We start from the raw sequence: 27183 nt of genomic DNA, 5'->3' as shown, positions 1-27183 counted from the left end.
AGTTTTGTTATGTTAGAATACCATCTGAGTTATATCTGGACATGTCCCAGAGCCCCAGTCATGTGAGAACAAGTACTGAAAAATAGCCTGGATGGGCGCGCGCAAGTTACCATCCCGCTCGCGCAGGTGGTCTTGCTCTAGTGATTTTCAGTATGTTGCTCTTTCATGGGTGACTCGACCTTAGGCCATTGTTTGTGTCCCCACACTATTTATGGAGTGTTTTGTTTATTTGTTGGGTTTTTCAGCCTTTAAATTGTGTAGTGTAAATACTATAAACTGCTTGGTTTGGACCTGGGTGTGCACTGGTCCTTCCAGTGCCCAAAAGATGGTAAAAACAGATACTATGAGTAGAACAAACATGCGCGTGCATGTCTGGGTGCACACACTCAGGTTTGAATCACATGCAGTGATCCGCGTGAACTGGATCAGTGCATGTAGATTCTTTCTTGTACATGTCAATTCAATACAGTGCATCGGATTTTGCTCTGTTAAACAGAACCTTGCCTTTATCCTATTTACTGCTTTCGCATTCATGTTATCGATCACATCTTCTTACAAATTGTTACAATTTTAATCCCCATTAAACTATTCCCCCGCCCTAAATGGCTAATGAATTGATTAATCAAATAGAATCGCAAACGTTTTTGCAAATGTCTAAATAGAGACCGATCTTCGGATTGAGCGAGAGGGGTGCCTTAAAACCTATCCCCTCTCGTAACCTGGCTCCCGAACCCAGATATGGTTATGACAGACTAGTGCTTTTACTTTTTCAAATAAAAAACAGCGTATAAGGCATTTCGAATTTGGTTCCTTGGGTGTCGAACCTTCAAACCCAAGTGGCGACTCTCTGAATTACGAGCGCTCGTCCCGCTTAGCCCTCCCTCGATCAGGCTTTAAAAAATAACGGAATCTTTTTAAGGGCACATTGCCCACAACCCAGTTGGTGAAAAATGTTTTACCCTTAAAATATTTTCCTCCTTTTTCTAGCCAAACAACAAAAATGGAAAAAATATTTTACCACCAAACAAACAGAGCCTAAGTGTCAAGCGTACCAAAAAAGTAAAAAAGATTGATAATTCATGGTTCATCCCCCTCCCCCGTTCTCTCTCTCTCTCTCTCTCTCTCTCTCTCTCTCTCATGGGCCACGTCCTCCCTCTCCCTCTCTTTCTCTCCCCACATTTTAACAAATTAAAGGAAAACAAAAAAATCTAGAAAATTAGGATTCAGATTTGGAGGCTTGAGAAGCACAAACACATTTGCATAGAGTATGTGTTGATTGATGTATTGATTGGTTCTATGGCAAAGATGGAGTAAAAGATTGTGAAACAATATATTCGAACTTAATTGTGTATATTATGTCACTTTAGTAGAACTTTTACTCCAACAAACACACAGTTCTACTTCTATCACAGTTTCAGACCTTTTTTTTTTTATAACTTAATGTCCGAGCCAACTAACACGGATCTCGACTAATCCTAGAGGCCCAATCCCACCGCCAAGCCCAATAAAAGCCAGAGGTAAGCTCCGTATGGGCTAGCCCCAATGAAGTTGATAGCACACGAGACCTTAGGAGGAATCAAATCCCTAAGTCTCAAGTCTAGGACACATGGGGGTTGATCACAATTTCAGACTTACACCAGAAACCCTACTGCATAATAATCTGGATAGAGATGAATGATGAAAAAGAATGTGTACATTCTCCAATAGACTAAAGAATAATAATATGGTAAAATACAGACTTCAGCCCCAAACACAAATCCCACTCTGAAGTTTTTTTCCTTTTTACATACCAATCTTATATGGTAAAAATACATATACGGATACCAATTATCCTTGAGGTTCAGACTTGTGAAACTCATCTGCGTTATTGTGGAGTTGATATAAGCAAACAAATGTGAAAGAATTTGAATGGAATAAATCAACGCATCGACATGATTGACTACCAGAGACACAAGCATATTTAACAAGTTAAAAACCGAAAGTTTCAATTGAAGTAAGAGAGGGACTCGACTTACGGTTAGAGAAAGTTAGTGAGAATTAAGATGCCTCAGCAGATAGGATCTCGAGTTCGGCCCACCAGAGGGGAGACAGTCTGGGAGTTGCTGCTTCAGGTGAGATATCAATCACTTCTCTGAGTCTTGAAGTGACTTGTTTCATCGTTGGTCTCTTCCTCGGGTCCTGATGAATACAATCGTGGATTAACTCCCATATAATGTCGAGCTCGTTATTTTTGACTGACTCCAATGCCGGGTCGATTAGGTAGGTGATGCTCCGCTTGTCCTTCAAATATTCAGCAGCCTGAGAAAATCATAATAGCTTGTTTTCGTGAAACTATCCAAGACACTATAGACAGAACAACCAACCGATTCATCTGACACAGACAAAGGCGAAGTGAGAAGTTTTCATGGATTCCATCATCACTGATATGTGCCAAAGTGTCAGGTTCGTCTATTTTTCATGTCAAGGACTCGGAAGCGAATGTTAATATTCCTTTGAATATAGATTCATTTGCTAGTGTAAATGCAGTTGATAAGGTGTCATAAAGCATTTCATGCAGTATAGTCCTATTTTCTGATGGAGGGAGTTAACATTTCTTTGGTAAACTCGAATACATATGCTTCAAAGGCGAATGTCCCACTAAATTTTCGGACTCTGGCACCCTTACTCAAGTGTCCATTGTCCAACACGGATACTTTATACAGTTACTAGACTCCGCGTAAGATAGATGACACTATTTGATTCAAAACTTACCCAGCTCACAAGAGGTCCTTGTTCTTCGGAGTAAGGTAATTTCCCAGAAATGATTTCAAGCAACAATACTCCAAAACTGTACACATTAGTTTCAGGATCAGAAGAGGGACGCAGCTCAGAATGTTCTGATTCAATTTCCCCTGAGATTTTGGATTTTAAAGCAAACTCCGCCCAGAAATCAATCTCCACAATCTGAGAAAGCAGAGCAAACTTGCAGTCAACAAATAGGTTGCGTGTATGAGAGTACAAAAAGGTTTGAGGAAGAAGTCACAGGAATACAATATGGGGCACAGAAAGAAGCATACTTTAGCAGCATTATCATCGGTCACAAAGATAGCACGTGAAACGAGATTGGAATGTGCAACTGGTGGATTCAGGTCATGCATGTACTGAAGACAGTATGCAGATCCCATAACTATCCTCATCCTGGCATTCCAGTCAAGATTTTCAACTTCTTTAACTGAAACGAAGACAGAAAAAAGATACTTGCATTCAGAAATGAAGCCACAATTTAACTGGTACAACCAACGTAATGACTGTTTGAGTCTTGGATTTATGGAGGGATTTTTTAAAGGGGAAAAAAGGGAGGAGGAAAAGATTGAAATGTTTTCGAGGGATGTGTTCATTGCGCCTTTCCCTGTTACAATACTTTCCCTCGACAAAACCCTCCACAAGTCCAAGATCCAAAACAACCTACGGCGTTTGGATCAAGGATTTGTGCAGTGTGATATAAGACGGGAAGTGAAAAAGGTAGACATGTGGTTTGCTTTTCATGTTGCCCTTCCTTGATTCAGAAATCCAAGATCCAAATACAGCCTAAAGATATAAGCGTCAAACAGTATTACCATGAAGATGCTCAAAGACACTTCCGTTTGGAACATACTCAAACACCATCATTCTAGTAAAAGGTTCATCCTCCTCACAGTATCCAATAAGATTAACAAAGTTCTTGTGGTTTACTCTTGAGAGTGTATCAATCTACAGTAACAAAGAAAATTCAAAACTTTCAAATATACAGAGGAGCCGATAGATCATTTAAAAACTACTGTCTGAAGCAGAAACAAGACTCAATGCATGATGGATTAGGGGCAGACCTTCTTCCTGTAAGCCAGTTCAGAGCGTTTTGTCCAGTCTTTGGTAGAAGATATTACAGTTGATGCAACAGCAATCTCAACTCCACTTGATAATATCCCCTTGTATACTATACAACCACCACGGTTATCGAGAATGTTGCTGAAATCCTCACAAGCATTTTCCAGCTCTTGTCGGTTTAGTTTGGGAACCCCTTTCATTTTTAGCAAAAAACATCAATTAGCCACCGAAGAAAATGGGAGCGGACCCCTCTCAAAACTAATGGTACTAAATCAATTTGGAGATTTCAAGAAATGATAATAGTAGCATAGTTTGAAAAGTTCCACAAAAAAGCTGCAACTTTCTGCAATTCCCATGTTCACTCCGACGGATTTGACTTCAATATTTGTGCACATAGTTTTTGGGGCCACAAACAAACCTTTACTTACTCGTTAAAGATTACTTACAGGCCTCGTTATGTGATACCTAACTTCATGGGATGAGTAATCCCACCAAATTACTAGTGAGGGGATCTGATCACCAGTAGGTCCAGTACCACATCCCCAGGATATTCTATACCCCCTATTTTGTGACATGGGTGGTCCAACAAATTTATAATTCCTCCACCAATAGTTTCTCATATAAATGACAAAAAATGAGGTCTCAATCCCATCCATGTCTATTTTGGCAAATCTAACAGGCATAAGGCCTCGGTCAAGCTAGGCTAATAACCAGCTAAACCAGCATTTGTTTCCGTATTCACTATGAGATTTCTGCATGGTTCGCTTGCATTTGTTCAGCTCTGTCTATAGCCATTCATACAATGCTTGGGGAACACAATGTGAAATTACCTGTAACAAATGCTTTCTGCAGCTGTCCGCTCAGTCCAGTCTTCCAAGGACCAACAGTTGACACTGCACGTTTCCGACACACCAATAACATGGCCACCGCAACAATAAGCAACACAGAAACGCTTGTAATCAAAACAATATACTTCCACGTATTCCAAGAAGTTCCACCGGATGAAGGCTTTTGATTAATCGGAAGATTATTGGGATTCGATGCATTATGATTATGTTGGGGTGAAGGATCAGTAGAAGAACGTCCAGGTTGATGAAATTGACCTTTCTTGGCATTTGGTATTGCAGGGAAAGATCCGCTACTTCGGTTAGTTGGAAGACCAATGATCTGTTCATGAAGGGGCCCACCTATAGCTGCTGGGGCAGCATTGAGATTACTGGATTGTTGAAGTAGCCTTCGCCTCACAATAGTAACTAGGTTTTCTACATTTTGGACCACATGTGTCTCACCCGCACCTACTGAATGCAAGAAACAATGTCAACTCTTTTGAGTACATAAATTGATGTCACTGAGCAGAAGACTGGTAAATTGCTTTTACCTACCTGGTAGATTGTTGCAGCAACTATATGCAGGAGTGTGTAAGGAATCCTTTTCAGGTTTGACCCTTTAAGAAAGATCATTTAGTTGTCATCACCATAGTATAAGGTGAATTCCATACAGTGTCATCACAATAGTATCAAGATCAACAAGAAGATTCGGATGGGCGAAAGAAAATGATGATTCCATACCGTGTCAAAAAGTTGCAATAACGTTGTAGGATCACTTTTATTCGGATTCTGAAGGAATCTGTCCTCTTTAGCTGTTTCAAACTGCTCTGCCAGATGCTGCAGAGAAACACATTCAAAGTCATGAAAAGGAAACAACGATGAAATTCTTAGCATGTTGATGTTGTCAACTATTATCAACCATATAACATGACATTGCTGGTGAATTCCTATGTAATTGTACAAGGAAATTTGGTATGTTCATAGAAAAAGCAAATATGTTCTCAGTGAAAAAATCAAATAGTGAAAAAAAGAAAAAGTAAAACTAAACTAGTGAAAGTAATTTAAAAATACCTAGTGATCATTTGTAAAAAATTCTTTAGAAAGGTATTGCTGGTCAATCTCCCCACAGTTGAACGTATAAACTTGGTATCGCATGATTGTATTATATCAACTAAAAAACACGACAACAGTCACTGAACCAAGCACAAAAATCATGACCCCACCCAAAAAAAAAAAAAAACACAATGCATTCATGCTGTTTTTTGTAGTTGGGTGGCTCAAACAGTGATGAGAAAAATATCAGAGTGGAGGAATGTAGAAACTTTGAAGCAGTAAATATATTCCCGGTGCTCCAATGATAATTCCAGTCCAAATGGGAATCTTAAAGTTCGTGCATGCAAAATACTGCTCACATGATTTGGTGATTGATGAAAACCATATAACATGCCCACGATATTAACATCAACAACATGATCTTCTTTTGATGTGCTCGTGGGTGTTCTTGTTTGAAATGATGGCAGCCATGCATTTCCCTGACCAGTTCATCAAGTGGGTTCAGTTTTGCGTGTCCAATGCTCGCTTTTCAGTGGCTTTAAATGGGAATCTTGAAGGTTATTTTAAGGGGGAAAGGAGTTTGAGACAAGGCTATCCGATGTCCCCTTATTTGTTTCTGATAGTTATGGAGGGCTTTTTCTATGTTCTGCAACATAAAGCTAGAGAGGGCCAGTTCACTTTCCATCCCAAATGTAAGGCTTTGCAAATTCATCACTTAGCTTTTGCTGATGACCTGTTTGTGCTCTGTGGGGCTGACCAGGTATCCTTTTCCACTGTTAAAGCAGCTTTAGATGACTTCCACTCTTACTCTGGCCTTAGACCCAATCTTCAAAAGAGTGCTATCTTTTTTTCTGGCGTTGATAGTGCTCTTAAAGTCCAGTTGGGTGATATATTTCCCATCCCTGAGGGTATTCTTCCTGTGCATTACTTGGGGGTCCATCTGATTTCTTCTAAACTTTCATACAATGATTGTGTTCAGCTTAAGGAAAAGATTCTTCAGAGAATTCAGAGTTGGTCAACCAAACTGCTATCATATGGTGGTAGGAATCAGTTAATTAGCTCAGTTTTGTGGAGCATGCAAGTATATTGGTGCTCCATCTTTATCCTTCCCCATAAGATGTTAAAGGACATTGAGAGTTTGCTCAGGGCTTTCTTATGGTCTGGGGCCACAAGCAGGGAGGTGCTAAAATTAAATGGGAATGGGTTTGTGCGCCAAAAGAAGAAGGGGGTTTGGGTTTCAAGCCTCTTAAAGGATGGAATAAGGCTACTAAGACAAAGCATTTGTGGGCTCTCAGCAAGAAATCTGATTCCTTGTGGGTTAAGTGGGTTCATTCATATGTCATCAAACGAAAATGTCTTTGGCACATGAGATTACCACAAGATTCATCCTGGACCATCAGAAAACTATTCAAGCTCAGGGATCAAGTTCAACCCCTTATCAGGTATGTGGTTGGATATGGAAGAAAAACTTTTCTTTGGTTGGACCACTGGCATACTGCAGGTCCTCTTTATAAGGTGTTTGGGGAGGCTATTGTAAGGAATGTTGGGAGTTCCCTCTTTGCAAAAGTTTCATCAATCATTCATAATGAGGATTGGGATTGGCCTAGGCAACGTAATAGGGCTATAATACAGATCATGGGGAGTACTCCCCATACCTTGAGGCCTAACATCTCAATTGAGGATTCTGTAGTTTGGGTTCCTGCTTCTAATGGTATATATTCTGTCAAATCTGCTTGGGAGGCTCTGAGAACTCCCAATCCACAGGTGCCTTGGGCTTCAATTGTTTGGTTCAAACAAAACATATGCAGATGGGCTTTCATTATGTGGCTAGTATGTTGGGGCAGGCTTTCAACTAAGGATAGACTCCTATCCTGGAGATTGGTAGTGGATCCTATGTGTGTACTGTGTGGTAGTGAGGCTGAGTCTCATGGGCACTTATTCTTCACTCGTTCATTCTCATCCCAAATTTGGTCCAGAGTCCTTGAAAAATTTGGAGTTCGTCGGTGTCCAGTAAAGTGGGATCAGGAGATAGCCTGGGCAATCCATTATCTGAAGAAAAAGGGTTTTCCTTCAGTGCTGTACAAACTAGCCATGGCTGGTTCTGTGTATCATATATGGAAGGCTAGGAATGAGTGCATTTTTGGCAACAAACACCCTAATCTTAAAGGCACTATGGAGCAGCTTGTTCATGATGTTCAAGATAGAGTCTGTTCTTGGCAAAAAGTGGGCAGCAATAGTGTTCATCGAGACCTTTGTAAAGCCTGGAATATTTCTGGAATTTTTTTGCTTTGAGCTGTTTGTATAGCCCAGTTTTTTGTTTGTTTGTGTAGTTTGGGTCTGTTTTTTGTGATGTAGTCAGGTGTATGCCCCTTTGTTTCCTTGTGTATCTTGTTTCCTTTTGGTAATAATTTTTACCAAAAAAAAAACAAGGAAGAAGTTCAAATGGACAAGAAATCACTTACCAATAACCAAATTTTCTATTTATGCAGCCAATCCGAGTGTTCATAGTGGATGATAGTCTTTCATCAAACTCCAATTTAGAGAGAAGATTGAGCTTCCTCAGCTCTAGAGGAATTTCCCCTTCAAAGCTATTGTTACAAATCAACCTGGAGTATCATATATAGTTTAGTCTCGGCACATAAAATTTCCAGCCTATAGCATAAAAGTCCAACATACATGAACAATGGAAGAGGACCTATCAATAAACAAATAGACAGACAATGAACTCACAAACGTTTCAGCGACTGCAGTCTTCCGAATTCTGCTGGAATAGTTCCACTCAAACTGTTATTTCTCAAGTCCAATACCTCCAGCTTTGTGAGCCCTCCAATCTCTTTCGGAATGGCACCGGAAAAATGGTTGTTGTAAAGTACACTGTTAACACAGGCATATGACACCGAATCAACAAAACACATAAGATCCACAATGTGAACATGCATAATTAAAAGCAGTGCATGTAGACCCCGATCTTATGCATCACCCCAGGAATGCATATCAAGCGACATAGGGAATGCATAAACGTCGCTCGCTACAGATTTCAAATGAGACAATACAGACACAAAACTTGATTCTGTTATTCTATGTTATATCCGAGCAACCTAACAAAAAAGAAAAAATTTATAAGGTGCTCATGCCACTGCAGTAAGAATATATAGGATTGGCGGCATTAGAGTAGTTAGTTATGCTTAAGGAATAGGATTTGAAATGGTTTAACATGTACAACCGAAAAGGGATCACGAACTCCATAAACATATTCCTAGGTATGAGATCAAATTTTGCTAAATATGCACAAATCTTTGAGGAAAATGAAACCTACTGCAACATGATAAGTGGTATGTGCCAAAAAGAGAGATCTGGTGTGGAAAAAGCCAATACACAAAAGTGGGGGATAGCATTCAATCTCCACATCAACTTTGTTTTCATGAAGAAGATTAGGCCACCTTGATGAAAGCTAAAACCAAATATGCACGAGCCCATGCAATACTCTCGAGAAGTTAATACTGACCCATACAAGAAGATCACGATAGAAACAAAGAAATTTGAAAAATAGTTTACAAAATCCTTTCAGGGCAGAGAAGTTTCATAAGATGACTTTAGTTATGCCAATGGCGTACCTTGTTCACTAATATGAAAACTAGTATGAGAAGCAATTATTTCACATCAACTCGGAGATACTCTATTAGTCTTATGATCCAACAAGATGGAATAACAAAGTGATGATCAAGAGGACTACGGTAATGGAGTGAATAATATGTTAGTTAAGGACTTTAGGTCGACAACACTATTTATGTATGCAGAATCGGAGTAGTTGACGATGAAGATAACAAAGTTGACAACAGAATATAGAAAGGTCATGCATGGGAGAAGGAAGCATGGGTCAAGTGGCCCCACTTGACCCCACTGACATTGGAATTTCTCCATTCATCAATGGAACATTTTGCTCTGTTTTAGAAATTTGACCCTACAACAGTGAGAAATTGCTCCAAGCATGAAACAATCGCACTAAGATCACAGAATTGCCTCTTTTAACACTATGGTTTTGCTAACCACCACCTAAAAAAGATTGAAAATACACAAATTCCACAGATAATCAACTCACATTCATAGATTTTCACGCACTTCCAAAGACATTGTGTGTTTTTTCACTTTAACTACTGCCCTAAAGACAATAGCTAGCATCTTTCCATTCCAAATACATAATAATTATTTTATTAGCAAAAACAAAAGGACCTGATATTGTTCTAGGTACTGCTCCACTTATTGAAAATTCTGACTCCACCCCTGAGATCGTGCACGTTTAAACTCTCAAGGACCTATATTGAGGTCCCTAGGATCATGTATGCCTAAACCAAAGTCTAATTAGCAGTCAATTGTATATCTTTATCCACGCCATATCCCGAATTACCAAAACTAATAGTATCATCACAATTCTTATTGTTTTCCTTTTTAAATATTGCAAGTTGAATGAGGGTTTTATTTTACCATAATAAATTTATCCATATATTCTTCCTCGTATTTTTGGAATATTAGACGTTCAGCATAAGCTCTTGATATTATACATTGACCCTTGTCACGTGTACATCCATGTTCAAATAGAGACTCAGCGTCCCTGACTTAAAAATAAATAAATTTATTGGACACGCCAAGTGGCATCTCCCATACATGTCCCTGGTGTGTTGTATTCCTGGAGTGTCGGACATGGATGAGGGATGCAGTTAGGAGTGTCGATACTACATAATTGGTAGTTATTATAACTTTTGTTTAACTCCCATATTTGGTCTTCAACTGGGGTAGGCCAAATTATGACTTTGTCTGCATGAATATTATTACGGGTCAAGTTAAACATCACAATCTATACAGCTGGTACTTTACCATTAGCTTATTAGGGCATATGTCACTGAGTTTTATGGTGATTTTTGGGTAAGCAAGCTTACATGTATCTTACGTAAGATAGCTTCCCAAGGTCTGTAGGCAGTTCCCCTTCCAAAGAAAGTCCGTTAAGATCCCTACAAATCAGATTGGATAAATACATTAGAACTTAAGAGTGATTCACTAGAATGACACTAACTCCCAAAAATAAAACCTCATTGGGATATCTCGACTAAGACACGCTACAGTTTCTACTAACTACATAAGACTCTGGCCACAATCGAAGAAAGAACACATTTAATTACATTAAAAAACCCCAAAACATATAAATGTATGGAATTTGGAAAATTGCAACGAATTGTAAGAGGGACTTACAGCTTTTCCACTTTACCATTGACACAATAAACCCCTGACCACAGGCATGGGTCATTATCAATACGGTTCCAGTTTGCAAAAGCACCATATGGGTCATAATCAACTCTTGCACGGAACTCCAACAATGCCAATCCTGCACTTCCGTTCCAATTACAATCAGCAAAAATGAACACAGCTCAATCATTAAGTTTGAGGTAACAATGCAAAAATTCTCCATAAATTACCTTCAGAATTGAGTGACCAACACCCTCGAGTTCCAAAAATAAGAATCAATATCGCTAAACACGATAAATGGACTCCATTAGTGTTCCATCTAAACCCCATTGCTTGGCAAACAACATACGGCACTAGAGGCGGCGGCCAAGGATTACAGATATCGGAGCAGTTGTCGGTTTCAAATATATCTTCTACAAACATGTATATCCAAATTTAAACTAGGAAGCCAATTACATTTACAAACAAGAAAAAAATTCAGCCACCCTCATAAACCCAATGACCATACCGGGGTCCCTCATCTCCTGAATTTTTAAAAAATTTAGGTTATAATAAAAACTCTGTTTTCGCTCATAATCTCATATACCCAGATCAAGAAATCGTCTCTTGTGGTCGAACAAAGCTGAAATTCAACAAAAGAAAGGACAAAAAGAATTCAACAAGTTAACAAACCGGGCCAAACAAGGGTATTTCACAAGTAAAATTACAAAAGAATAGGACAACAAAGTGAATGGGAGAATACCCACATTGTAAGCAATCTAAGGAAAGCAAAAAGTGAGAGAGAGAGAGAGAGAGAGAGAGAGAGAGAGTTTACCAGAAGAAAGGGGGCAAAAGGGCAGTCAATGGAACAATAAATTGCTCAGCTGTTGTTGTAGACGGTTGGTGGTGGGGTGATTTCATAAATTGGAAAATTCTGTAAACGAAAGGAAGGATTGATGAAAATGCAAGCGAAGCAAAGGTCGGGGGTCGGTGACGATGATGACGGGCGGGAAAATAACATGGATAATGAGAAAAAAATGGAAAAAAAAAAAAAAAATCTCTCTTATTCTTGATTGCCCTTTTCAGGATGATCTCAGAGGAGGAACAAAAGCCTCTGTTCATTGATTTTCTCTCTCTAAAATGAGAAATTTTTCAGTGCCGGGTGGACACGGCCATGGGATGCCGTGCAGCAATCTTAGCCGTTCAATGAAGTTTTGGACGGCTTAAATTTGTTCGGCTATCGAAAGGTATTTTAGTCATTTCACACTTTAAAATTAGCCAAACAAATCTGGACCATCCAAAATTTCATTGAACGGCCAAGATGGTACATGGCACCACGTAGCTCATGCCCACCCAACAGTGGAAATTTTTTCAAAATGAAATTGTTCGAGTCTCTCTCATACCCCTCCTCCTGCACCAGGGCCACCACCCGACCCGACAAGCTGTGTTTCTACGTACATGTATTTGTTCTCCGTAATTTTTTTTCCCCCTTTTTGGCGATCTCAATTTTCGTTTTGGTTGGTGGACTTTTTGGTGTTTTGGTTTTGGCGGTTTGCCTTATCCGGTAATGGTAGACGGGGGCGCGGATTGGGTGTGGGTCCATATTCTAAGAGCATTTTTATCAGATTTTTTAAATTTTAAATCAAATTAACTATTAAAAGGTTACGTTATTACTATAGGTAGTCACTTTTAAAATGCATACTGTATCAGATTTTCTATTCTAACTTATGACCTCTTAATATATTATTTTCTTCTTCTTCCAATATAATATTAAAACGCTATTTTTTTATTTCTTCTCAAAAGTAATAGCTTCTATATTTTTGCAATGGCTATATTTTTAAAGTATTCATATCAGCCTCAACAAATTTAAGTAAAATTATAACTTAAAAAGTCACATTTATTATTTTGCCGAGTCATATTTTACTCCATTCAGTCCAAATTATTGGTCTCATATGAACAAATGTTTAATTTTGGATAAAAAAATCAAGTACTTTCATACATAATTTTTCAAGTTTCTTGACACCGAATTAAAAAACTAACTAAGATATCAAATTGGGGGTGAAATAATTTTAAAAATTATGCACGGAAGTACTTTATTTTTTAATCCAAAAATTGCAGTATTTTTTTATAGAACCAACAATTTGAGACGGAGGGAGTACGGTTCTAAACATCAAACCCATTATATTTTGAGATTTTTAAAATTCAATAATCCAGTACTTTTGTTTTTAGTGCTTGAGAAGGAAGTTGTGCCAGAGCCATGTGAGACGAACACATTAAAAAACAATAAATTATTGGTTAAGCCTATGAACAGTTGCTCTTTATAAGAGCCGAGGAACTGTAGCATTTTTGTTTTAACCGAGCAACAATAGAGGCTGATACACTACATTTTTTTCCCGTCTACTCGTTATTATAGTTTTACAGAAGAAGAAACGAGCCTAATGCAAATGCTCTAAGTGATCTTTCTAATGCTCTCCAAATTGGAAACTTATTATGGATTCCACTTCTCTACAATTGGATTGTGTGGAAGATTCCTTGCAATCTTATCTTGTTTCTCCATATCGTTAATTAATAGTTTAGATTTTAAATAAATTATTTGTGAAAATATAATATCTTTTTTGCAAAAGTTTTTCAACATTCAAAGCACATAAGGCGAAAAAGAGCTTTTGCATCTATGGGCTCCCCCGCGCGGCGCGCCCAAAGAGTCGCCACCCGAATTTTTGAAATGGATGATCTGAGAAACCGAGAGTTTGTTTTGAAAAGAAAGGCTTTTGGCCTAGCGAAACCGTTGAGATTTTGGGTTCAGGAAACACGTTACGAATGAGGAAGGTTTTGTTGGAAAAAGCACCCCGCTCGCTCGGCAAAACCGGTCTCTACTAAACATTTTTTTTTTAAAGGGTGAAAATTTTGTACATCTTTTGAAAAATGTAACTCTTTAATAAACAAGTAAGGGGGGAAGGGACATAGGAAGATATATCACGTTAATGTGCACGTGGTGTTGTCTGTGAGAAAATGATAAGAGTATGATGCTATGAAATAAAATGACTAATCAGTGAACTGTTCAAATCAGGACCATTACGGTACGGTTTACCATAATGTCGCGCACGGCCTTATGGTATACCGTTCGGTTTATTTGCTCTGCCATCAAACTGTCATCAGTACCCATAACAGCGCCCGGTGTATTATACATCCCGTGCGGCGTTCCTTAAAGATATTAGAATATTCACAACTACCTACCCATCTTGGGAACAACACAATTTCTTCAAGCCATAGAGATAAAATAATTTTCGGTGCATTCAATCACTCGAGGTGATCAAGAAAATCTCGCTTTAGAAACGAAACATGGCTTGTAGATATGGCCTTGTTCTGAAAGTACTGATGACAATATCTTAGCAACACAAACAAACTTGATGAAGAATAGCCATGATCTAGACAACTTAAACAAATAAATAGTAAATAAAAGACCGCGCGTCTGAGTATACTTTGCCGTGCAATGCATAAGAATGCCGCACGGTATGGTATACCCAGTACAGTGGCCGCTTTAGTTTTTGAAAATAGTTTTTAAGTCAGTCTTTAACCCAAAAGGGGTTAAGTCTGACTATGGAAAAAGTCCCCTCAGGGCCAGGACAGGGCCTAGCCCAAGGAAATTTGGTTTTTACCTTTGATCTTCAGCTTGAATGAGGATGGATGATAATGGATAAGTGTTTGACGAGATTGGGTGAGAAAGGATGAGTATGGGTGTGAGTAATTGTTGGGTTTTTTGGGTAGGTAAGGCCTCAAAGTGTGTGAGAGACTAACTTCAATGGTGAGGAGAAAAATGGAGCATTTTGAGAAGAAAAATGCTTAGAGAATGTCCTTTTAGGACAACACTTCTCAAGGCTTGAAAATAAAAAGGGGATGTAAAGGCAAGAAGATAGAAAGAGATTTGGGAACTAAAGGCCCCTTTCTCCTGAGTGGAGGGGTGTAGTTATAGGCAAGAGCCAAGGATTTTGAATTCAAATGGGGGATGTGCTTTCTAGGCAGGCTAGAAGTGCTTTTTTAGCTAAGCCATTTTGTAGCTGTGGCTCAAATGGGCGTGGCCGACAACTTTCTGAGCCAGTCGGAACTTTTTCCTAAAATACCGTGCGGTTAAACCTCTTGACCTCGTGCGGCGTAATAGGATTTATTACGCTGTGCGATGTAGAAGTGTTCTGTGCCGTATTCTAGGTCCAGTCTAGGGCTTTTCTGGGTTTTTGGGCGTCTGGTTTGTCTGGGCTTTTGGGTTAAGAAAGTCCTTTATTCAAACTTTCAAAGGTATTATTTCCTTTATTTCATCATCGGGGCATTCAAAGAACCTCTGAGGTCCGGATGTGGGTGTCTACAATAGTCCTTCTTTAACGGAACTCGAAAACCATTGGTTGGTGCGAGTGACACTTAAAGAATAGTCATCCCAATCCGTTGCTCTAAAGCCTTTGAACAGAGACAAAAATGCATGAAAATCGAAATGCAAGCAGATGACGATGGTGGTCGCGCTCGTGGAGCTGCCTACGTACCCTGTTTGTAGGGATCAGACCAACGTAGTTCAATTGGGACAATGAAAGTAAAGAAACGAGTCCCGGAGTACAATTATCAAAATCATGTACTAAGCTTTAGAAGATTGAGTGCCTATAGTGCCAAGTGTCGAAAAATTCATGAGATGAGCGAGACAAGTCCTCGAGGGACTAAAATTCGAGACGAGCCCTCGGTGGACTAGAATTCGAGGCGAGCCCTCGGGGGACTAAAATTTAAGGCGAGCCCTCGGAGGACTAAAAGCCCTTGGGGGACTAAAATTCGAGGCTAGCCCTCAAGGGACTAAAATTTGATACGAGCCCTCGGAAGGCGAATTGCGACAAGTCCCGGAGGACAAAAATTTGACGAGTCCCGGGGGATGAAAGTTCGACGAGTCCCAGAAGATGAAAAGAATCGACAAGTCCCGGAGGACACAATCTTGACGAGTCCCGGAGGACAAAATCAACCCTTTGACCGAGGCACCACATTCTAACAGATTTTACTGCAAAACGGCTGAAATATTTGATTCCCAAGGAGGATATTGGTGGCTGGATTTATCAATTTCCAAGAAAAAGATTTTAATTTTGTGGCGCCATAATGCCGTGCGGTTTAGCATGGCACTGCGCGGTGTTTCAATTTCCCATCCAACTCTTCGATTCCCAAGAATAGTCGGCTGGTTTAAGGGTGCCCATTAATACAGGCGTGCTCTTTCGACGGCCAACGCCCCTTTAATAGGAGGGTGGTGCCTCTTTCCATACACCACCAACAAAATTCTCTCAAGTCTCTTCTACACTTTTAAGAACAGCTTATACACAAGATTTACGAGCACAGGAATGGCGGACAATAGCCTCATCGCGCGTGTGATCTCCCTTGAGGCCGAAATGGCCTTTTACCAAGAGGAGATCGAACAACTTAACGCGCAAATCTCGAGGCTCATCTCCACCATCCGTACCCTCTACCGTGCGGTCTCCAACCTTCAAGACTTGGCCTTGAACATGCAGGATGACAAGCATGATCCTGAGTACGCACCAGAGCGCGAGTCCGATGATACCGTGGAGGATTCCGAAGGGAATCTGAATGGTTCCGACGACTGTTTGGATGGAGCAAACGATGCTTTCGATGAGGGGAGTGACTGAGGACGAGGAAGGAAAAGAAGAAGAAGAAAAACGGTTGTAGGATTTTCCCTTTTTTTTGTTTTGTTTCTTTTTTCTTTTTCTTTTTTTTTTTGCTTTGTAATGAAATACCTGGGGTTACTCCGGTTTAATGAAATGAAAGTCCCTTTTTCCTCCATGTTTATTTGCTTTCTTTTTATTGAACAAAATTAAAACGAATCCAAACATCACAGCCTCAAATGCTACGATACTAATCTCAGAATTTGAACTGTTGAAATAGAAAAAATGCCGCGCGGGACCTCCAAACGGCGCACGGCATACCAAATCCAATTTGATTCCGGAAAAATGCGCTATTAAATAGGCACGGGGCCCAAAATTGAATTTTAAGAATCCAAATAATCTTTGAACAAGGCTCAGGGCCTAAGAATTTTGCATGTTAGTTTGATATGCTGTGCGTGCGTCCCGAAATGCCGTGCGCTGCTATGGGTTTCGAACCCGGTCCAAATTCAATTCCAGACGAGCCTGTTCGAGGTGTATATATGGGTGAGGCATACAGAGTACGCCCCACCATTCAAATTCTGGTCTCTCTGCTCTCTCTCGCGCCTTTTCTCTCTCATCTCTCTCTGTCTCTTTCTCGATCATCTCTCTTTCTAACTCTCTCTCTCTCATCTCTCTCTCTGACTCTCTCTCGATCATCTATCTCTCTCTCTTACATTGCGATCATGGACAATAATGAGGCATTCGGTGGTGATCAACCACCGAAGGTCGAGGTTACACCATCTCCGGCCCCTCCGAAGAGTGACACGGTGATCGGAGATGCTCTGGAGACCACGAGGGTCTCGGCTCCAGTACCTATGGCTGAGGGGGCCATGGCCTCGGCCACTGCGGAGGGCAGCAGCGGTGGTGATGATGGTGGGTTGGTTGGCGATGACCGGGTTACTAAGGGTTCGGGTGCAATGGCACCGAGGGGCAAGAACAAGGCTACGGGCTGATCGAAAATTGCGGTAGTTTTAGAGGAGAGGGCCACAGAGGCCCAAAGTGGTGGTGGCTCGAAGAGGGCAGCGGAGGAAACGGAGGCCTCTCCCGCGAGACAGCCTCGGGCTGACTTGGGAAAGGAACCTGTTGTCGAGGAAGAGCCGGTGAAGGAGCGGGAGACACCGGCCATGTTTGTAGGCGGTGGTGAGGGTGCGGGGTCGTCGCGGCCTATTGGAATGAGCAACTACTTAGAGGCAGCGTCCCTTGAGGACTTGGTAGAGACACTACGTGGGGTACCTGGGTTAGCAGAGGCTTTACTTGAGTCTCGTGAGGGGGAGCTTCAAGCTGAGTTTGAGACTGGAGCGGCCGAGGGGCCACAGGTTGAGGAGGAGGCTGAAGGTGAGGAGGTTCCATGGAGGACCATGGTGGACGAGGTGACAACGGCTCTTGGGAGACGAGGGGCTTACGTTGAGGCGACTTATGTCCCTTTTTGACACGTCGTGGTCCCTTCACTTTTGGATGCTTATCGACCTTAGAGGACTGCTGACGATGAGTTTTTGGTCTTGCGAGACCCCCAGCGACACCTGTCCTTGTGACGAGCCGAGATATATTTCAATACTTGCATTTTAATACAATGTATCATGCTTTTCAATTTCCTGCTTCAAATATTATGTCCATTTATTGAATCTTGTCTTTTATTGCAATAGGGGATAAAAATCTCGTGCTACAGCGGTGCGGCCGATGTGCCAAAGTTTCGGGATAGGCTCCCAAAGGCGATGAAGGAGATAACGAGGGAGACAAGTTTTGGAGAGTTCGTCAGTGTTCTGACGAGGGAGAGCAATGATCACCAGGTGGTGAGGGCTCTTGCCGAAAGGTGGTGGGACACAACAAATTCATTCTATTTCACCTTTGGTGAGATGACGGTGACGCCTTTGGACTTCTCGGCGATCACTGGTTTGAGGGTCGGAGGTGACCCTATTCCTTACGATGCTGTGGCAGGGAGAGACCCGGGTTTGCAAAGGCTTCTTCTGGGGTATGTACTTAGGGCGGAGAAAGTGGATGCTTAGTACGCTCAGCTTTTGGACTTTTAGACGGAGCCTCTGATGGGCAGGGTCCAAGAGGAGCAGATGGCGAGGTGCTTCCTACTGTACATGCTCGGTGCGTCCTTGTTTCCTAACAGGCGCAACCGAGTACAACTTTCCGTCTTGCCGATGTTGAGGAATATTGGGGAGATCGCCCGCCTTGATTGGGGTGGCGCAGCACTAGGGGCGTGCTATGCCTTCATGGGGTCTCTTTCCCGAGGAGCGGGGAAAAGCCTTGGCGGCTACTGGAGGGTCTGGGAGGTATAACTCAAAACCTTGCTTTTTCCTTTACTGCTAGTTAGCTTTCCATTTGCCTTTCGTATATCTCGTGCTAACTCTTTATGCTCCATACTTTGTAGCTCTGGACGTACGAGGTACTGGATATGTATCCTCCCATGACCATGTTGTATCACACAAAATTCGAGTCTACAAAAAAAGACGGAAAGATGCTAAATAAGTTAATTTTATTAATTTGAGAAATTTAGGTTACAATCTCTGATGTATTTTCAAAGAAAATTAATCCTCTGATTCTTCTCTTCGGTTGTTGAAACGAGGGCTTGACAGCTTGATCTCGATTTGAACTGCGATATCTTCTGTGGTCTTTGCAAAGATGACGGCAACTTTGTCGGGCTTTGACTTGAGGGCTTTGAAGCTTCTTCTCAAGTTGAATTGCTTGATCTTCTCCAATTCGGTTTAAAAAGATGGCAGATTTGTGGATATTGACTTGAGGGCTTTGGAGCTTCTTTTCAAATCGGTCATTGAGATCTTCTTCAATTTGGTTGAAGGAGATGCAGATTGCAGATGTTGACTCAAATTGGTATTTCAGATCTTCTTCAATTTGGTAGAAGGAGACTGATGATTTGTGGATTTGGCTTGAACGTTCTTTAGGGCTTGGATGCTTTGAACTGAAGAGCGTCTGGCTTGATGTAGACTTGAAAGATTCTGAAGGGCCTTCGCAGATTTGATCTTCAGAACTCCAGAAGCTTGCGTGTGATGGATGAATGCGAATTCTGAAGGGCTTGGAGGCTTTGATCTTCAGAGTTCTGGAGTTTGGATTTGATGATAGAGATTTGACTTGAGCATTCTTCAGGGCTTTGAAGCTTTGATCTGAAGAACCTTCTTGTTTGATATGGACTTGACTTGAATGTTCTTCGGAGCTTTGAAGCTTTGATTTGAAGAACCTTCTTGTCGGATGCAGACTTTAAGACTTCTGAAGGGCTTGAGGGCTTTGATCTTCAGAGGTCTGGAGCTTGTGTGCTTCAATGTGCTGATGGAAAATTATGAGAGCTCTAGAGCTTGTGTGCTTCAATGTGTTGATGGAAAAATATGAGAGGAGAGCACCTCTATTTATAGAGATGTAGGATGGAGAGTCATGACCAATTTCTGCTTCCTTCATATTTATCTCTCTTTAATTATTTCTTTATTTAGTGTAAAAATAATAATTAAAATTCAATAATTATCCTTCTTTCTTTTATTTTAAGAAAGACAATTATTTGTGAAGAGAAACGCAATTATTATTTTACCAAGTGGCTTAATTTGATTGGCCAAGCTTAATAAAAATAATAACTGCGTCACTTTGATACGTGGCACCATTTGATTGGCTTATACGCATCATCTTGACTTTTGACCTAAAGACACATGGCAACATTTGATTGGCCATTTATCGTGCCCTATTTACTAGGTCTCACAACATGTGGCAACTTGTGATTAGCAGTAAATTTTACATGTTTGCACATGTGCCCTGATGATGTGATACTTCCTCAGGCCCTTCGTTGGTCAAAGGAGTATCGGGGAGTGAAAAAGGGAAAAGGAGACTTGAATGCATATCGGTTGTACTTGGACGAGTTGCGTCCTGACCAGATATCCATGTTTCTTCGATTTCACAATTAACGCTCCTTGCGCACTTCAATCGAATAATATCCTGATGTATGCTTCTGATTACAGGTGCAATGGCACATCTGGGACCACTTCGAGACTCTGTACATAACTCGGAGCAGGGAGGTGATGAGGGGGAGAGTGCTGTTAGAGTCCCTTTACGGCTGGCAGTGGTATCTGGGTGATCGAGTATCACGTCAGTCATTGGGATTGGACACCTTCCGAGTCCCTAGGCCACTCCCCCCTCTTGTGCAGAGAACAGGCTAGTACACTCTGAGGGAGATCGAGCAGTTCACACGACCAGATCCTGAGTTGAAGCTGCTCTTCTAGGCAGGTGCTGACTACGCAGAGTACCAGCTCGGTACTTGATGCAGAGATTCAGGATATGTGCCACTTGGGAGACGACGCAGCAGGCGCGGGGTGGTAGAGGAGGAAGAGGAGATGGGGGAAGAGGAGTTGGAGGCCATGGTGATAGCGCGGGCTAGAGCGGAGCCAGGTTGCCTACACTTTCTTGGACAGTGGACGTGGCGACCGCTCAGGGAGTCGCTGGCCTAGTTGAGGTTCCACGTCCTACAGTCGAGCCTCTGGAGTTCTTTGCTCAGGTATGACATGCTTTTATTCCCTTCGTATTATTGCTATTGTCACTACACATCCTAATTAACCTTTTCATTGCACAGGTGACTCTAGAGTATGCTAGGGAGATGGCAGCGGCCATGATGGACTCGAAGCAGCTTGTGCGATAATATGCCATGGGCCATTCTCCACCGATACTGTAACGACCCTGATTTTCGGTAAATAAAAATTTCGTTAAATATTTGAATTTTATTTGAATTACTTGGTATTACTTTTAAATTCCTTTTTAATTTCTAATAAACCGTCATAATTAGATTTAAGCCCTTTAAATTGTATTTCTTGGCTAGAAATCCTACATGGCAAGTATAGTTAGATTATAACCAATTAGTTGGAGAAACCTAACTACCAATTCACCTAGTTACAATTTCCTAATCCTAAATGGACCTTTTTGACCATCTTTAAGCCTTGTGTACCCCTCCAAACCCTAATTGAACCATTAGGTCATTAGAGGTAATCATTATACTCCCATGACTAGTCTTTTCAAGGCCATACCTAGCCATTACTTTACTTCCAAAAGAAGTAAGCCTAATCTTGTCACCCTTACTTACCATTATTAGACCTTTGACCATTGGACAATAATTGCTAGGGAAAATATTATCCCTTGGATTATAACAACTAAGCTTGCCATTATGTATATGTATAGTCGGCAAGACAAGTCATAAAGGAATCTAGGACCAAAAGAAGCCATTAGTTTGCTTCTAAAAGAAGTAAACCTAGTCACATCAACCTTTCTTACCATCATTTTCCTTTAACCAATGGTTAATAAATGTTACGGAGAATTTTACCCCATGGATAATGGAGACTAGGCTTACCAATGTATACTTGACAAGACAAGTCAAAACCAAATCCCATCATATTGCTTCCAAAAGAAGTAAACTTATTGTGTGTAATTGTGTTTTGATACACTTACACAAGCTAAACCTTTTAGCCACCTTCACACTCAACCTAAGTACAATATGACAACCCATTTCTAGACTTTATTTTGTTCTTTCTTGCAAGCAACATCTCCTATAACAAGACAAGACCATACCTATCATAATTGCCTTTTTAACTATTGGACAATAACATACCTATCAGCGAATGTTACACTATTGTAGGCTAGTGGAGGGGGCCTTTTCTGCCGGCTCTTGGGAGGAAAGGCCATCGAAGAGACAGCGACACTCTGGTGGGACCGAGGAGGAGCCCATTGCCGTCTCGGATGAGACTGAGGAGCCTACGGACATTGACCTGGAAGAGACTTCTGGGAGTACTGTGCCTAGGGCTACTCGCACTTAGGAGGTTGCTAGTTCTGAGGCAAAGGAGGAGGTTTCTGAAGAGGACGAGGATGGCGATGAGTATGAGGATTGAGTTTCCTCTTTTTGCTTTTTGCCTTTTTGGTGGAGCATGCGTGCTTCCTTTTGTAGGGTGCCTATTTACCCTTGGTAGATATGGTTTTGAGCATCGGGCTTGCGAGCGTCATTTTGCCATGTACTTCGACTCATGGATGCCCCTGGGTTTATATATCTATGCACAGAAACTATTCTCTCAATATCTTTGTCATTCAATTTCCTTTATTGCTGCTGTACACAGAAAGTTGAGCAACTAAGACACTTACAAGAATGTGCAACTAGCCATTGATCACGAAACCGAGCCCAATATAGGGCCTTCAATGGGGAATATATATTGACAAGGGAATAGAAATCAAGGAAGTAGTCGAATAAACTTTGAAGAATTGACGTTATATCCCAGAACCCACGAAACTCGATATGTGACTCAAAAATTTAACCTTATACTTAGAACACACAAAAACTAGAAAGGTGTTGACTATGAAAGGTAACGACTTTAATTTTTGACTTGGGACTCGAACCGGAATTTGGACTACGTCACTTTTGGCCATTGTTGAAACGGCTCGAAACGTGATTTGATATCTTGACGCGGCTTAAAAATGGGATTTTATTGACTTTTTGTACTACGACCTCGAATTTCGAGAGTTGACCCGAGGTGAATCATCCCTGAAGTCCCAAATACTTGTTGGAATGTGTTCTGGTGGTTGGTGATCCGCTAGATGCCTCAAATCCATTCCATACTCCTGTTGTCAAAAACTGCAGAAATGCAGACATAATATGCCATGCGCTTCTTCAAAACGTCGTGCGTCATGTCGTGAGGTCTTGTGGGGTATCAATGCTACACCATGTTGATTTCCCTGATTTGATATGCCGTGTGCTTTTCCATTATGCCGCTCGTGGTTATTTTCCTGACAGTCTGCGTTTTGCTATTTCCCAAGACAAATTACACGATGGTTGAAGTTTGACCTGTGCAATTGCATTTTTGTGCCAATGCATGTCTGCATTGTGCTTCCATGCTATGACCAAGCCTTTTCCTATGCAAGACTCATGGAAAATTTGTACTTTTCGAAGCCCGAGACTCTTTGAAAGTTGAAGTTGTCTCCTCTATTCTTCCTATAAATTTAGGTTTTCAACTTCAAATTCTTCCCATCCCACTCAATTCTTCCCATCCCTCCATTGAAGCCAACCATGGGCATTGATTGGCTCAACTTCCGGGCCCATGGCCTCTACTCCATGAGGTACCTTCGCAACATCCATCTCCGCCCTTAACTTTTGAGGGCGGCCACGAGTTTCTGGGATCCGGAGGTCCACATGTTCCGTTTTGGCGAGCAAGAGCTTTATCCCACCGTCAAAGAGTTCCGTGCATACCTCGGCAGTTTCGGCTCGGGGGAAGTTATCATCCCTCCTGTACATGAGAGCATCTTCAAGGTTTTGGCCGCGGTCCTTGGATTGAGTGGTGGTGCTGCCTGCTACTTAGTTAGCGACAGTCGTCTTAACACAATGCTACTTATTGAGATGTTCTCTCCTCCTAGTGATCTTGCAGACATGACTTATCAAACTCGGCATATGTCTGCTTTTTGCATGTGCTTGCTTGTAGTTTACATCTTGGTGCCCTCTGTCAGCCATGCTAGCTGGGCACTGGTCAGCATTGCTGTTCAAATCGAGGCTTAGAAGGATGTGATCCCGATGGTATTGGCTGAGACATTGATGGGTTTGGACAAGGTTCGCTCTGGAGAGATCGAGACTTTCGGGGGTAGTCCTCCCCTCCTACAGGTTGGCTTCTCACTCAGCTCTCCTTTTTCGAATTTTTCTCACGTTCTCATTTTACCTTAGCGCTCGGTTTGGCTTTCTACAGTTTTTTACTTATTTTTCTCTCTTTTGTAGATTTGGCTTTGTGACAAAATGAATGTGCTAACCATCCCTCCTGGCAATTGAGCGTATGAGGCTAGGCTACTATCTCTACGATGCTTTGAGTTTGTGGACAAACGAGTTTCTAAGTGGGTCAACTTCTTCAAGCGTTTACGGGCTGAGACTATCTCTTGGAGGTGTTCGTGGCTAAACCTCCCACCTATGACAGTGCACTTCATGGGCCCCCAGTGGGTCGTCCTTGCTGGTTTGGAGGCTTTCACCTTCTATATTCCCTACCGGATTCAGCGTCAACTCGGCCTTAGATAGAAGGTCCCTGCAGAGGTTGTGATAGATGTTGTTCTACCTTTCTTTCGCCATTCCGTTCTTTGCAATTATCAACAATTCTGGAGGACTCGCAAGGTGACCGATACGCATCCTTACCCATCTGTGATAGCACGCGGGAGTTACTGAAAATGGCTCAGGAGGGATATCGCCGCGAGGGCTGAGGCTCAAGGAAACTGACTTGATCCTACCACCCTGACCATAGAATAAATTGTGGACCTGCTTTTATCATGTTGCACTTTTGTTTTTGAATGTCATGTTCAGCCCTATGTATTAAAAGCAGTCATTATAGTACAAATGAGTCGTGGAGGGTTTCCCTTCTTTGATTTAGCGCTTCGAATTCAACCTGGTTTTTTATTTTGATTGATTGTGACCAGGCCTTAGAGTGAGGCTGCCTACATATCTTTGTTGCAAAGGAATCAGGTCATAACGTAGTTTAGGGTAGGGTTCACTCTGGTTTTGATACTCTCCTTTTGCGCTCTAAATTTTGCCTAGTGCCGCCCTATCGGGTTTTCAGCCTAGCGAGCTTATTTATTGCATGCCTTAATTTTTGCCCAGGATGCCCTTAGGGTTTTCATCCTAGCAAGCTTTTGCTCTTATTTTTGCCTGGGACTGCCCACCCTTGTAGTTTTCAGCCCAACAAGCTTCTCTCAGGAATAGTAGAGCTTGAGTTGATCCAGGTTGACCAAAGTTGAAAACTTGTTTCCATCCAAGTCAATGAGCTGCATAGCTCCTCCGGATAGGATTGTCTTGATGATGTATTGCGCGGACCACTTTGGTCGGAACTTTCCACGTGGATCGTAAACTGGTGCCCGGATTTCCTTTAAAACCATATCGCCTTCTGTCAAATCCCTAGGCTTTACTTTCTTATTGAACGCTCGTGCGATCCTTCTCTGATATCCTTGAATATGTTAGAGGGCCCTCAACCGGCGTTCATCGAACAACATGAGTTCTTCAAATCAATTACTTAACCATTCTGCTTCCTGGACTTCACACTCGACCATAGTTCGAAGAGATGGAACTTCTAACTCAATGGGAAGTACAGCTTCCATTCCGTAGACTAAGGAGTAAGGGGTTGCCCCTGTTGGTGTGTGTACGGACGTGCGATACCCCCACACAACTAGAGGCAACTGCTCATGTCAATCTCTTACAGATTGAATGGTCTTTTCCAAAATGACTTTGATTATTTTGTTAGCTGCTTCTACAGCTCAGTTGGTCTGTGGCCGGTAGATTGTTGACTTATGCACTTGGATCTGGAACTCATCCAAGACTTCCCTGGCTCGTCCCTTGAAATGAACCCCATTGTTAGACACGAATGCCTGAGGGATTCCATACCGGTAGATGACATTTTGCTTGATAAAGTGTGCAACTTGAACTGCAGTTAGGGTGGCATAAGAAGTGGCTTCTACCCATTTCGTGAAGTAATCAATGGCCACCAAAATGAATTTATGACCATTAGATGCCGCTGGCATGATCCTTCCGATGACGTCGATTCCCCATACTGAGAAAGGCCATGGTGAAGTCATTTGATGCGGGTCAAATGGTGGGACATGCGTGAGGTTGGCATGGATCTAGCATCTGTGACATCGCCATTCGTATTTCACACATTTTGTCTCCATGGTGGACTAGAAATATCCCTGCCTAAGGATCTTCTTGGCAAGCATCATGTCGTTCATGTGAGAGTCACACACACCTTCGTGAATTTCTTCCATTACCCTTTATGTCTCTGCACCATGGATGCATAACTTGTGCATGCCGCAGTGCGACCTCCGATATAGATTTCCTCCATAAATGATGTATTGAGCTGCCATCCTTTGGAGAGCGATTTTGTCTTTCTTATTTGCTTCAATGGGGTATTCTCCTCTTTCCATGAACCTCCAAATGTCATAATACCAAGGGTGACCATCATCAGGCTCATCAACGACCATGACATGCTGGTATACTGGTGTATCCCTTTTCTCGATCATAATTGGCCTTAGCTTCACACCGATAGGAATCTCAACCATGGATGCCAGAGTTGCCAAGGCATCCGCAAATTGATTCTTGAGCCTCAGTACATGAGTAAACGTTACCTTGTTGAAATGAGGAATGAGATCCTCCAAATCTTGATGGTACGGCTTTAACTTCTCTTCTTTGACTTTCCAATCACCATTGGCCTTCGACACTACTAGGTTGGAATCTCCACCACTTCCAATTTCTCTATACCAATTTTGACTGCTGCTTCCATACCTATAATGCAAGCCTCGTACTTTGCTTGATTGTTTGTGACCTCAAAATTTAGCTTGAATGCGAGCGAAATGTGGGACCCATAGGGTGCTATTAGCAACACGCCAATTTCAAACTCTTTTTGATTAGCGGCCCAGTCAAAGTACAACTTCCAAACATCTTCAGCTAGAGTCATTATGTCTTCGTCAAGAAACTTAAACTCGGCATCTTCACCTCCTTCAGCTAGGCAGCCAGCTAAGAATTCAGTGACAACTCTTCCTTTTACGGACTTCATAGTGACATATTTTAATTCAAATTCCGA

General features: G+C 41.7%; 1 protein-coding gene across 6 annotated transcripts; it reads right to left on the bottom strand.

Annotated features, from left to right (window-relative positions):
* Nucleotides 1-1675: 1675 nt before the first annotated feature.
* LOC131315806 (protein MALE DISCOVERER 2-like) lies at nucleotides 1676-12093 on the bottom strand. 6 transcript variants are annotated; one of them, XM_058345003.1, is made up of 14 exons: nucleotides 11776-12093; nucleotides 11192-11374; nucleotides 10968-11100; nucleotides 10658-10729; nucleotides 8454-8597; nucleotides 8186-8329; nucleotides 5412-5507; nucleotides 5226-5287; nucleotides 4674-5141; nucleotides 3846-4036; nucleotides 3597-3729; nucleotides 3057-3211; nucleotides 2752-2943; nucleotides 1676-2298 (listed from the first exon to the last, which is right to left on the bottom strand). In XM_058345003.1, exons 2-14 carry the CDS (start codon nucleotides 11289-11291, stop codon nucleotides 2038-2040), a joined length of 2151 nt encoding a protein of 716 aa, XP_058200986.1. In that variant the 5' UTR covers nucleotides 11292-11374; nucleotides 11776-12093; the 3' UTR covers nucleotides 1676-2037. The 6 variants fall into 6 exon arrangements, with proteins under 6 accessions (XP_058200986.1, XP_058200988.1, XP_058200987.1 ...); XM_058345005.1 differs by having other exon boundaries at nucleotides 4674-5138; XM_058345004.1 differs by having other exon boundaries at nucleotides 11192-11314.
* Between the last annotated feature and the right edge of the window lie 15090 nt (nucleotides 12094-27183).

The sequence above is a fragment of the Rhododendron vialii genome, chromosome 2a (assembly GCF_030253575.1).
Source record: "Rhododendron vialii isolate Sample 1 chromosome 2a, ASM3025357v1".
NCBI lineage: Eukaryota > Viridiplantae > Streptophyta > Magnoliopsida > Ericales > Ericaceae > Rhododendron > Rhododendron vialii.
This window is presented reverse-complemented; position numbering and strand designations above follow the sequence as displayed.

Coding starts and splice junctions, on each gene's coding strand:
- LOC131315806 (XM_058345000.1), bottom strand. Junction 8,330..8,453: donor CTGCAGTCGCTGAAACGTTT/GTGAGTTCATTG, acceptor ATGATACTCCAG/GTTGATTTGTAACAATAGCT. Junction 5,142..5,225: donor TTGCTGCAACAATCTACCAG/GTAGGTAAAAGC, acceptor TCTTGCATTCAG/TAGGTGCGGGTGAGACACAT.